Here is a 12,924-nt window from a genome sequence, read left to right as displayed (position 1 = left end):
CATTTGGGGATCATGTAAAAGATTTCTTTCGAAATAAACTCATTTCAATTACACTTGGAGGTTTCTGGGGAATTCGTAAATAGTAAACTGCATACTGATACAGTCTGCTAGACATTAATACGGTAGTATTTGCTCTTCATCTTTGGTTTTTTCTACAGTTATTAGATTGACACATGCGCGATAAAATTTCTATTATTGGTCTTCAGAGGTTAATATATTCTTTGAAAACTTAACTTCTGATACTCAGGGTATCTAAACGATGAAGATGGCTAAAGATGACATTCACTAGTCAAACGAAAACACATTGAATTATCTCATATGGATTCATAGTGTTTGAAAATTATTTTTGCAGTTTCCTGAATTTCGTGCCCATTTCGTGGTTGGGGAAACATAAAAAAGCAAAGACCTTTTTTCGAAAAGAATAAAAATTCAAAACCGCATTAACCTTTCATCCATTTAAGGGATTTTCAAGGAAAATTATTATCTCCTCTTATTTTTACTTGTAATCCGCTTATGGTTAAAGTCCTTGCGCTCTTCATACTGAAAACTAAGATTTTTGTACAATTTCTGTTGGAAAAAATCCCAGGGGGGGGGGGGTACGGAGGGTACGGTATGTGCCGCCCTTAAGGGTACCTTTTTTGGATTTCGAAAGTCCCGCTAAGGGTCAGAAAAATCAGAAAATCAAATTTCAGTCCACTAAGGGTCGGAAAAAAGGAAATTTTCAACTTTTTACCCCCCCGAAAAATCGAAATTTGGTGAAAATTGGTAAAATTCCCAAAATTTTCGTTCATTTTCTCCTTTTTAGTCCCGGTAAGGGTCTAAAGGTCGAAAGTCGGGCGGCACCCCCCTCCCGTCAGCTCGCAACCCTAATACCCCCCCAGGGGAAAAAATTAAAGGAAGTTCTTTTAGAAGAAGAAGATATCGCCCCTGTGTTTGCCGGATATGAAGCTGTAGAATTTTAGGGTAAATTTATTTTCGCTGGGAAGACACGAAGGAAGAATAAGTTAAAATTTTGTTTAAAAAATTTTATTTTGAAATTGCTTGATAAAATCATGATAAAAGACTAGAAACAGGTATAACAAAATGTATAACATTACGAGAAAGAATTCCTAGTTTCAATACCGTCAGAATAAAGATCAAAACAAGTAAAGAAATTTCTATTTGTTTTTACAATATTTTTTGTGAAGCTATTAGGTGCTATAAGATTTCATAAATAGTTAGATATTTTTATAAAAATTTGTGTGTCGGTTTTTTGTTTCTTTTGAGAGAGTTCTTTTTCAATTTAGTTGTAAAGCAAAGAACAACAAGTCAAGCTACCATCAACTTTATTCAATTCTGAGCCATCTAGATCGACTTTTGGAATGTTTAATTTGGATACAATATTGGAGGTAGCTGGAAGATCAGATCGCCACAAAATGGTACCATTAGCACTGACAAGGTTAGCTCCGTCATCTTCTGGTGTTCTAACAACACTGTACATATGTGTTGCTTTTTCCAAGACAACCTTCAGAGCGGCTGAGGCGTCTGGGGAGCCACCACATAGGATAGTGTCTTCATCGACTGGACTCATACAAGAAATCAAATGGAGGGTGTTTTCGGGAATCGGGATTGCATGAACGGGATAATTCGGGAATGTTTCTTTAACCTTCAAAAAACCAGCTTCATTTGTTCGCCTCGATTGCCCAACAAAGATTTCACGACCAGTAAACATGACGTCACCACCATCAAGTGTAGCTGGCGATTCCATTTCAACGATTTTCAAATGTGGTTCGTTCGTCTTGAAATAGTCTTTCATGATCTTGGTTTCTGCTTTTCGTGATTCACGCCCTGGGTTGGTGATTAAGACAGTATCGCCGATAATAACAGCTGGATCCTCAACAAAAACGCAATCTGGTGTCGATTCATCTGTTTCCAATACGGTGACCTTGATACCAAGTTTCTCCAAAGATTGAACCATGTGTTCATGCTGTTTGACAGCTCTCTCGTAATCCACCAAAGGTTTATTCAAATCCATTCGGATTCCTCCATCAACAATGGATCTTGGGATTCTTCTGCATACGGCTTTTGTGTATTTGAAAACCATTTTCGCAAAATGTATATTTTATGGATGGTCTAAAATGTTGTGTCTTGTGTGTTGTGTCAAGTAGTCTGAACTGAATGATTAACTAACCACGCTTTTTATACGTGAGGCATGGTATACGGGAAAAAACCACCCAACCCATTTACAATTACTAGTAAACATTGTTGATTTAATTGTATGCAATATTAATTACTTTTTGATGTCATCTGTCCAGTCTCTTGTGTTTTGTGTTCGACAATTACTTTTTTTTGAAAAAACTAATAGCATAATTTTATGTTTGAAGTGCGGTATAAAATGCAACAATATCATCAGAAAGACACGCGACAAGTCCGCTTTCATTGTTTCGATTTTTTTCAAAAACATATTGCGCGCTCAACATGGCGTGTTTCTATTGGTGAATTTGTTCAAAGGCCAAAGGTCAGGTATGAATCTATACATTACTAACCTCTAACCTGAAGTCGTATCGTGATTTTCTTTCTGCCAATATCGCGCTGAAACACTTAAGGGATTTGACGAATAAGCTGTTTTCGTACACAAACGCACCAGATTGAAAAGTAAAATCTATCGTTAGATTTCAAAATCAAAGGAACCGCTAGATACAATCCATCGTCATTATTGCGGCCCGTTCTAGACGCGTTCTGGATGGGAAATAAGTGGCTTCACTTTTTCTTGCCTGAGAAAGGTTAGATATTCTACTCTAGCCCTTCGGCCTTTAAACTCAATGGGACTGTGCATAGGCACATATGGATCGGCAACAAGAACAAAGTTGGGAGATTCTGTTGAAATAGGGCGCCATATAAGATAAGTGAAATGAAATTTTTGACATCCTGGCACGTAAAAATTCCTTTACTGTACGAGGAAAAGAGTTATAGCCTCTGTTATCAGGTTAGCCATTATCCAATCGATAAGTGAGATCACACATGGCTATAAACGTGAATCATTAAGTGTAGTTTGTTACAATTAACTGGTACCTTCCAATCCTTAATTGAACTCCATATTATGACCGGTAATTCAAAAATCAATTATATTTCATGCAAAGTCTTCCTTCCTTGTTTTAAATTTCTTTCAATTAAATTTGATTACTTGGTTTCTCCTTTCGTGATTCTTTGGAAAGTCAGTTTAGTCTGTACACAATGACAGATTTTGTTTTAGATCAACTCCATAGGCTGTCTCATATCTAGACTGGCACGCCAGTCGGGCTGGAACGGTATCACGCGGGAAAAGTGAGCGTAGGAGTTAGGTAAGCATAGGAAGGAATTTTGTCGGCGGCAAGGGCTGAAAGTTAATCAGTAGCCTCTCACCAACTTTTGCTCGCTCTCCTACGCAGCTCCTATTCTAGCAAACGCCCGCCGCCTTTATATTCCCGCCCTCTGACATGTTTAATTAACAGACTAGTTTGCTAGTCTATCTCATATCCAACTTCTGTGTGGGGGGGCCTACGGTATTTCGGAATTGCGGAAGTCAACCCTTTTTTCTTCGGAATCTCGAAAATCGGGCAAAATTTCTTCGGTATTTCAGAATTCTGAATTTTTTTTGGTATTGGAAATCCATGAATTTTTGCTTCGAAATTTCGGTATTATAAAGTTTTTATCCCCCTTTTTCGGAATTCATACATGAAAAATCAAATTTGATGAAAAACTATTCAAAATGAAGGGAAACACTCAAAAAATCGGTATCGGAATTGCAAGTATTTTATTACGGAATTTCAGAAATTTTGGCAAAATTATTTGGTATTTCGGAAATCGCAAACCCTTTCTGTGTGGAAGTTTGATGGTTTGATACACCACATGTTCGTCCGTTGATTAAAATGAAAAAAAGTTTGTTTGCAGGGAAAAAACTAATTATACAAGCTACGGAAACTCTTGTCAATGGCAAAAAAGGTTGTTCGGTCGATACAAGGATTTATTATACACTGGATATACAAGTAACCGATTTTTGCCGATTTCTCGTGTACTCGTGTCCGCAGTAATAATATTATTGTTCACTCTCCTTCCCTCATTAAATGTTTTTTCGAAGCATTTTTATTGCATTTCTTATCGAAAACCACTCATCCAATTCCCAAAAGAGACTTAAAACTTTCCTGTGAGAGTCAGATTCTTCCACTTAATTGATAATTATAAGTCGTTATGACGTTTCAAGCTGTGAGAAAGATGCAAAAGACGTGTTGTGTATAAGAAATTGAATGTTGAAACCGGAAATTTTCAAACTTCAATCTCAAAAAAACCACCTTGCCACCACGTGCCTCCAAAGGATATTCATACCACAGTGGAGCCAAGACACTCAAGTCTTATGTATGCTAATTTCAGCTCTTCTGGGGACAGTCTTGGAAAGATATTTCCAATTGAAAATTTCGTGTTACTATAAGCATTTTGTCTGAATTTCTTGTCTAATGATGATTTTCTCACACCAGATTTCACAAATGTATCCAGCTTGGTATGCTAGCCTTACTTTCAGACATCTTCGAGCCGCCATGACAGTTGACCTTTGCGGACAAAGCTTGAACATCAATTGTTTTCTGAAACAATGAAAATACAATGATCGCTCTCCATCGTTTTATGAGTCGTTTATCCAGTGTATAATAAATCTTTGGTCGATAGATTCAAAGTTTATTCTAGTTTCCATGAAATTATGATGAAGTTTTAAAGAAACTTTGACGAATCATTTTCTTGAACCATTGTGACAATGAAGATTTCAAAAATTTGCATTACATCAGTGAAAAGCACATGCCGGGATGGGATTTGAGTATTGTTTTTTTATCGGGATGAAATTTCAGGGTATTTTTCATTGGAGACGGTTATTTGGCAATTGTTTTTTCCAGTTGGTAACTTCTAAACGTGTTCTTAATTCCTTTTTTCTTTTCGCTGAAATTTTTCTGTCTGGTATCATCACAACATAAATAGCTGCAAATTAAATACTCATTATGTTTCTTAACGATATCTTCCCCTATTCAAAATTGGTTATAATTAATAATATTCAAGTTGATATCAAGATTTTCCTGAAATGTGAATCATTTTTTGTGTGAATAATTTGACCTTTTCACTTTCACATGTATAAAACATCATTGCACTATAAATTTATGTTACTTTTTTTGAAAATACGGCACAAGTATCTTATGCAGTTGCAGGGGACATCAGGTGTGACTTGAATTTTCTGCCGGACTGTTTGTATTAATGTCTATCATAACCAAAAGAATTGAAATCCTTTCCTGAGCTTTTTTCCCTGTAATGGGTTTTTCTGTTGGCCATTCGACCTAGTTTTAGAGTTATGCCAATTAAGAAAATATAGGCCTGTATATCTCAAAGCAGATGAAGTAAGATGCAATTCAAGTATCACTTAGCTTTAAATGTGCTTCAATTTATTATGTGGACATAATGATCGGTTTTTTAGTAAGGTCGTTTAGACAGCTTTATAATGTGGATTAAGGATATACATATATCTTAATGATGACATTTTTGCGGCTGTCTTAAAATTGTTTCGACATCTAAAATGAATACTTTTTGTTCTTTAAGTACGGCTTATCGTTTCCGATAGCCGGTTAAATATATTTGCAAGCACATTGTTACTGTCAGTCATCAATATTTAGTAAAATAAAATGTCTTAGTAAGGAAGATTTTCCTTGCCTTAAAAAGGTTACAAAAAATTCTCTCAAAAGGATAACTTTTTATCTAGAGCGGTTCATAAATCGGTAAAGTAATTGTGCTTTTCCAGAAAAAATTTGAATATGGAGGGGGGGGTGGAGGATATAAAATATTTTCAGGGGGTAACCCGGACACAGTGACTTTTGGCCCCCTGGACAAGCATCAGTTGACCCCCCAGACAACCCAAATTACCAAGGGCAAATTTTGGTGATTTTTTCACTCACCCCGGACAATATGTCCTCCACCCCACATGTACGGACATTTTCTGGAAGAGCCCATTTTGGATCATGGTTTTTTCACGTTACAAAGTTTGAAATTGTCAATTAAAGGTTTTATTTCATTTCATTAAGTGTTCCCGTTTCATATCAGACATATATTTCATATCAGGACAGTGTCTGCCTATTGTTACATTATGCTGATATAAGTAAAAAAAATTTCCTCTTTCTGACCAATCTTGCTCCACATCCAATGTGAAAAAGCTTGTGAATTAAAATTGATGAATAAGCAAACGATATCAGTCTTATTTAAAAATAAAACCTTTAATTCACAAATCCTTGGGAGATTTTATAGGAACGTCTCATAGATAATTTTAGAGAAATTTTTCATAAGGGTTGAATATTTTCATTAGAATTCGGTCTTGTCTTTCCCAAAGGCCGGACTAAATTTGAAGCTCCATGACGTGTTCAACCGTTATTCGCTCTGTGAGAATGGATGACTCACACCCATTTATTATCCTTTCGTGCATACTACTTACACACTATGTCGTAATCGTCACGGTATGCCACGTGCATGAGATACAATATTAAAATCGGTTTTCAGAATCTAATCTCAAATCTTTGCTACCGACGATTAAGGTGTGTGGAAGGTGTAGAATAGTTTGAGGTCAGCAAACGATAACGTTAACTATCAAAAGTATTGACCACAGGTCAAATACTAATTTCAACATTAGCCTCTTTAAAGTGATGATGATATTTGCTAGTTTAATGAGATATAGAATAACTATTAATGCTTTGAATTTTCCTCAAATTATTCAATGCATTCAGTTAAATTAGCTTTGGATAATTAAATGGATGAAACACACCTCCAACAATCCTCTATACTATCTTATTTTGGTGAGCACTTGACCTTGATCTCGAATGCTGATTAATTTGATGGGGAGATTTGTATTACGGCTCTTGTTGGGGTTATTTTTCCATCTGTGTCGGCTTTGAAGGGGGGGAGGGGAGGTGCAGGTATAAAAAAGGGGTAACTTTAGAATATTTAGTGCGAATTTCTTGTCTATTCAGAAGCCAATTTTCATCGATTTTTTATAAGTTTTAGTGATATTACCGTGCATACCTATAACAATCGAAAGCTCCCTAACAATCGAAAGCGCCAAAATCGCAAAAACTCGGATATTGCTGCGGTATAGCCAGATTTTTGCGACTTTGGCTATTTTGATTGTTAAGGGAGTGTTTGGATTGTTATGGGTAATTATGGTACGACGGCCCTTATTGGCGTTTGCTCGAAATGGGACACTAGTGGGATAAGGGTCGGTGTTAACCAGAGTAAAAAGGATACCGACTGATAAGCTACTTAAAAATACTCAATGCTTACGCGTAAATCAGAAAAATGATAGATATCTACCCAAAAGAAGGAGAGTGATGGAAAGGCTAAAGTCCTTGGAAAATGGTGATGACGTCACACGCACACGCTTCACAGCTTAACATGATCAAACTATTTCAATAACAAAATTTTAATTCAATCAATAGATTTTAAAACTTTCTAAAAACCTAGCATATAATTAAGTAAAAATATTTTCTTGATATATTTTTTAAAGTTGTTACTTCCATAGTGTTTTGATTTTTTTAGAATCTTTTTCACGAGCGAAATCGAAAATATGAGCTAAAGTCTATTCACGATAAGTGTGCACTCTTTTTTCATTTACCTATAACTATTGAAGGAATTCTTCAATCTTTATAAATTTGGCATCATTTGAAAGACATTAGTAAGTGGAACAATTTGAAATAAAAAAATCTTCAAAAAAATTCTGAAAATGAAGATGAAAATGAAGAAGAAAAAAATGAAGATCTTGTAGAAAAGTGCTATAACTATCATTTTCACTGAAGTGAAACCTTGATTATCGAACGTCATCACTGTGAAAAAATTTCTCTAAAATAATCATTCAGTCAAAAGATATCAAACAAACGTATAAGCTGATTGAAGTCTAAAAACGCTGATTTCTGCTGTTTTCTGCTGTTTTTTGGGGTCAATCACTTATCAACTTTGTATCATAACTTTATATTGAATAAATATTTTAGTAAAATTTCTTCACAGTGATGACTTCCTAAGATCAAGGATTCACTCCAGTGAAAATGAAAGTTATAGCACTTCTCTACAAGATCTTCAATTTTTTCTTCTTCATTTTCATCTTCAATTTCAGAATTTTTTTAAAGATTTTTTTATTTCAAATTGTTCCACTCGTTAATATCTTTCCAATGATACCAAATTTATAAAGATTGAAGAATTCCTTCAAAAGTTATAGGTTAATGAAAAAAGAGTGCACACTTATCGTGAATAGACTTTAATTGACTTGCAGATTGTCGCGTTAGACAGAAAATATCGAGAAAAAAAACAAAGTTAGACCATATCCTCTTTCTAATAAACGTAGTTTCAAGTAGCCTACACTTTCCATAGTATCCCCGGGTCGGCAAACATCGAAGGTAATCATCAGTGTATTATAATAAACTCAAAGAATTCAAAATAAATTAAAAAAATCGTTCAGTTATAAAGCAAAGAACAGCAAGTCAAACATCCATCAACTTTACTCAATTCTGATGCATTTAAATCGATTTTTGGAATGGATAATTTGGATACAACTTGAGCACTCTTCGATAAATCTGAACGTCTCAAAATGGTACCATTCACAATGACAACATTGGCGCCACTATCTTCAGGTGTCCGTATCACACTGTATAAATGGCTCGCCTTTTCTTGAACGATTTCGATAGCAGCGGAAGCATCAGGTGAACTTCCACATAAAATCACATCTTCATCTCCCATTGTCATCATTGACTTCAAATGTAATGTCTCATTTTGTATGGCCACTAAATGTACTGGATAATTTGGAAAAGCTTCTTTTAGTCTCAAATAACCAGCTTCATTTGTTCGCCTCGATTGTCCAACAAAGATTTCACGACCAGTAAACATGATGTCACCACCATCAAGTGTAGCTGGCGATTCCATTTCAACGATTTTCAAATGCGGTTCGTTCGTCTTGAAATATTCTTTCATGATCTTAGTTTCTGGCTTTCTGGAATCAGCGCCTGGGTTGGTGATTAAGACAGTATCGCCGATAATAACAGCTGGATCCTCAACAAAAACACAATCAGGTGTCGATTCATCTGTTTCCAATACGGTGACATCAACACCGAGGCTTTCCAGAGCTTTCACCATATCATCATGTTGTTGGACAGCTAAATCATAATCTAACGGCTTCTCCTCTTTCTCCATTCGAATCCCTCCATCAACGATGGACCTTGGGATTTTTCGACAAACTGCTTTTTTGTATTGAAACATTCTCACTATTTTTTCTTTCCAATCTTAAAGAAAGAAAGAAAGAAAGGTGTCACTGTATGATTGAGACGTGGTTAATCATGACGGATTGAGTTTTAATAACGACTTTCCTTTTCATTAAGCACCAAAAATTAAATTTAAACTAACAAAAAACAATTATTCATCCCATTTCTAATTGCTCATAACGTATTACCGGAACTGTGCAACTACCTAGCTACCCATAAACCCCTTCTTACAGACCCCGGTAGGATCTTTTTAGCCATTAGAAGTAAAAATAACGGACTGAAACTCGATGGAGATTAACATTTCCATGATATTTGTGGCTGGGGATTTAAATTCCTGTATTCAAATAAATTAGAAATATCAATTGGGATTAAGCAAAAAGCAGCAAGGATTAGTTTATTTGATTCTTTTCAGCCGGGAGAACAATTGCATAGTATGGTTTTCAACTGGGAAGGATATTTTGACCAAGACTGGTGCAAAAGTATGTCCAATCTTCTTGTAGAATTGGGAGAGGAAAATTTTTCTCACAATTAATTCTAAAGTTTCCCCAAATAGATAAAGCCTCATCGATTATTGAACTTCCTTCCACGTGCGCTAATTTCTTTTGCCAGTAATGCAAGTCATGTCCTCGCCCTCAGCCGCTTTAAATATATACATCCAACTTATGTTGAAAATACAATTTGGTACGCTCTTCGAGAAAATTCCAAGCAAAACATCAAAAATATCGACATAGGACAAAACAGCCCACTATCAGTTATCTTTTCAGGAAAACATCTATCTATAGCTCCAAAAAGGAAGAAAACTTAATAAATAATAACCACTATCAACAATAATATTCAAATCCAAACTTTTTAATAATTTATTTGATGTTCTCACTTATAAAAGAGCCGCAAAGATGCGGATAAACAGTTGACGCTCTCTAATTCGACGTTCTATTATTCGATAAGCTCCATTATTTGATGATATTGATAGTCACCGTCAACAAGAAACTCTCATAAACGACGCTCTACTATTCGATACACTCCTTTATTCGATGGAAACTCGATTCTCCTTGAAGATCGAATTAGAGAGCGTCAACTGTATTCTTAATATATTCTATAAAACCAATGGGACCATGTAATTATAATCTTGAGAAGAGTGTATCGTGTGATGTTTTTTTGCATGAGTTAACTTTCCGGAATAAGAGCCAAAACAAGTCGCAACGCACCAAGGTTCGCGGCGAATTGGTTATTTGCACTTTTTATTTTGCCTTGCAGCTCAGTATCCTGCTCTGATAGTCTCCTTCGATCGGGCGATGCAATGCGGCGGAACGATTTATAGACGATCCTATCGTCTACACATTATCACTGAAAAAGGAAATAATTCAGGAAGCGGGATAAATTTGAAAACGAGTTTCGTTCGGGGCGGAGTAAACAGTGGCGGAGGTGTTTACAGTGTTCCAAAACTCTACCGCCACTTTTTTCCCGTAAACCGCCTTGACGCCCTGACTCTGCGCAGATACTTTCTCGCGTTTACTGACCCTCTAAACGGACGATAGCATCGTCCAGCACTGTTTGCACTCAGTTCGAACAAAAAAACGCAAGCTTTTCTCCATGGAAAATCTCGAAAACCCGCCGACCTGTGTCTCAGAGGTCGGTCAGGCAAGGATTTTGGTATCGTCCGTTTTGTTCCAAAACTCTACCGCCACTATTTTTTCCGTAAACCACCCTGACGCCCTGACTCTGCGCGTATACATTCTCGCGTTTACTGACCCTCTAAACGGACGATAGCATCGTCTAAACAATTTATAAATACACCGTTAAAAGTCTGACTTACATATACGTATTGTTTCATTCGCGAACAAAGCAAGAGAATGCTCTTTTGTCGGATCGCCATTAAAATCAACCTTAGTTAGATTTTTGGATCTTAGTTGGGAGCACGAGTGTCACAATATACGAGCGGACGTCCTTGTATAGGTGCACCTGTATCATGTGAAAAATACACGCTTTTTTATAAGAATATACTTTACCGTACATCCTGTGCCCAAGTTCAGGAGTTGCCATAAAGCCATTATGGTAATAACCGGGAGGGCACATTGCTATACATTGTAAGAATATACTTTATAAGAAAATTCATGATGAAATTATACGTATGCGTGTTATTAGTGCAAGATTCCTTATAGAAACAGACCTTATAGTAGCTTGTTGTTATACATTATCCTTAGCCTGACCGTGCAGAAAATTTGTTCAAAAGCAAGATCTTAGAGGGCCTTAGTCAATAAACTTTCAAGACCACAAAGATGGTGCTTATACCCCCAGTCTTAAATTTGCCGCGGGTTTGTTTGTTGTTACTAGTGGCTCTTACTTATACAAACGACGATTTACTTTCACGAATTTACCTAAAAATCGCAAAGATGGCGAAAAAAATTATTCAATGTTTATGTGTCAAGAGTAAAAATTTATTCCACCATGCCACACGACAAGTACGAACAGTTCATTGAAGATTGAAATAAAAAAGAAAATGCACTAAATTTATGCGAAAATCTTCTTTGAGCATTGTCCGAAATCTTTTGTTTTCGAAAATGAAGTTTATGAAAATGAATGCCCAAAAGATACATCACTGTCTGAATGTACACGCTACAGCTTTTCAAATACAGAAGACAAAAAAACAATGGTCGAAAATGTCGATATTTAAATTTGTTTTGTATCAACGACGGAACATGTCTAAGGGGCCCGGAAAACCCGAGTTACAAAAACTCGAGTTACGACGAATGTGACGTCATAAGTCTCAAATTATGACGTCATAAGGGAACTTCTTAACTCTGTTGTTTTGTAACTCGAAATTTTTCAAAAAAAAATTGTTTCAGAGTTACGTAAAGTCATTACTCAAAACTGAACGACAGTAAGTCTCTAGGATAGGTTGACTTATCGTTTGATATAGCTTGCAATTAATAAATTTCCTTGACACAAATGATACCACACAAAAGCGAAAGCGAGATTGAAAACTATTAAGTTTGTTTTGAAATCGTACCTAAAGTCTGTCTCAAAATAATTTGCAGCTGAGACAAAAATGGCTGTAACTTTTGATAGAATTTGAATGAAGTTGCAATTTTGTGCTCGTTGAAATTCTAGCAAAAGTAACAGCCATTTTTGTCTCGGCTGCAAATTATTTTGAGACAGACTTTAGTCCACTTTTCATAAAAGGTTGGTTCAAGGCCATCAGTGAAATCAAACGATAGTGCAAAGTTGTTCTGATTGACAAGATGTTGACAGTCTTTATACGAAATGTAACAGAACTATCTTTGTTCAAAACATAGCCATACTTTATACAACTCCAACACACGTAATATATGAAACAGATCTTGAATATGTTTCTCCACTGAAATTTGAAACAGTGAAGGTTTTAAACCGTGAAATATTACAATAAGAGTCAAACAGAAAAGAACAAAGCATCGTAAGCGTCGTTTTAAGTACATCTGTCAAATATCTCTTTTCATCTAGTTTATATAATGGAAATTCTTAAGATTCATACAGATATATCCTTCTTTGACTTTAAAAATTTCTTTTTTCAATATTTTAGACATTAAATATATATATGTACTAAGAACACAAAATAAAAAAGACGTACACGTTTCTTTTTTATAAGGAAACTTAACTTTGCTCTGAGCCT

The 12,924-nt window shown here is 35.7% G+C and overlaps 1 protein-coding gene and 1 pseudogene across 1 annotated transcript; both read right to left on the bottom strand.

Moving 5' to 3' along the window:
- Window positions 1-1,010: 1,010 nt before the first annotated feature.
- On the bottom strand, window positions 1,011-2,168 carry LOC136812629 (N(G),N(G)-dimethylarginine dimethylaminohydrolase 1 pseudogene; annotated as a pseudogene).
- A 6,246-nt stretch (window positions 2,169-8,414) lies between these two features.
- LOC136812628 (N(G),N(G)-dimethylarginine dimethylaminohydrolase 1-like) lies at window positions 8,415-9,297 on the bottom strand. Its single transcript, XM_067069158.1, has one exon. The coding sequence runs from the start codon at window positions 9,274-9,276 to the stop codon at window positions 8,479-8,481; it is 798 nt and encodes a 265-aa protein (XP_066925259.1). The 5' UTR covers window positions 9,277-9,297; the 3' UTR covers window positions 8,415-8,478.
- Window positions 9,298-12,924: the final 3,627 nt, after the last annotated feature.

Source organism: Clytia hemisphaerica, unplaced genomic scaffold (genome assembly GCF_902728285.1).
Source record: "Clytia hemisphaerica strain Z4C2 unplaced genomic scaffold, Clytia hemisphaerica genome assembly, whole genome shotgun sequence".
Taxonomy (NCBI): Eukaryota; Metazoa; Cnidaria; class Hydrozoa; order Leptothecata; family Clytiidae; genus Clytia; species Clytia hemisphaerica.
This window is presented reverse-complemented; position numbering and strand designations above follow the sequence as displayed.

Bases quoted from the DNA above. Each gene is read 5' to 3' on its own strand.
- LOC136812628 (XM_067069158.1), bottom strand. From the start codon at position 9,276: ATGTTTCAATACAAAAAAGCAGTTTGTCGAAAAATCCCAAGGTCCATC.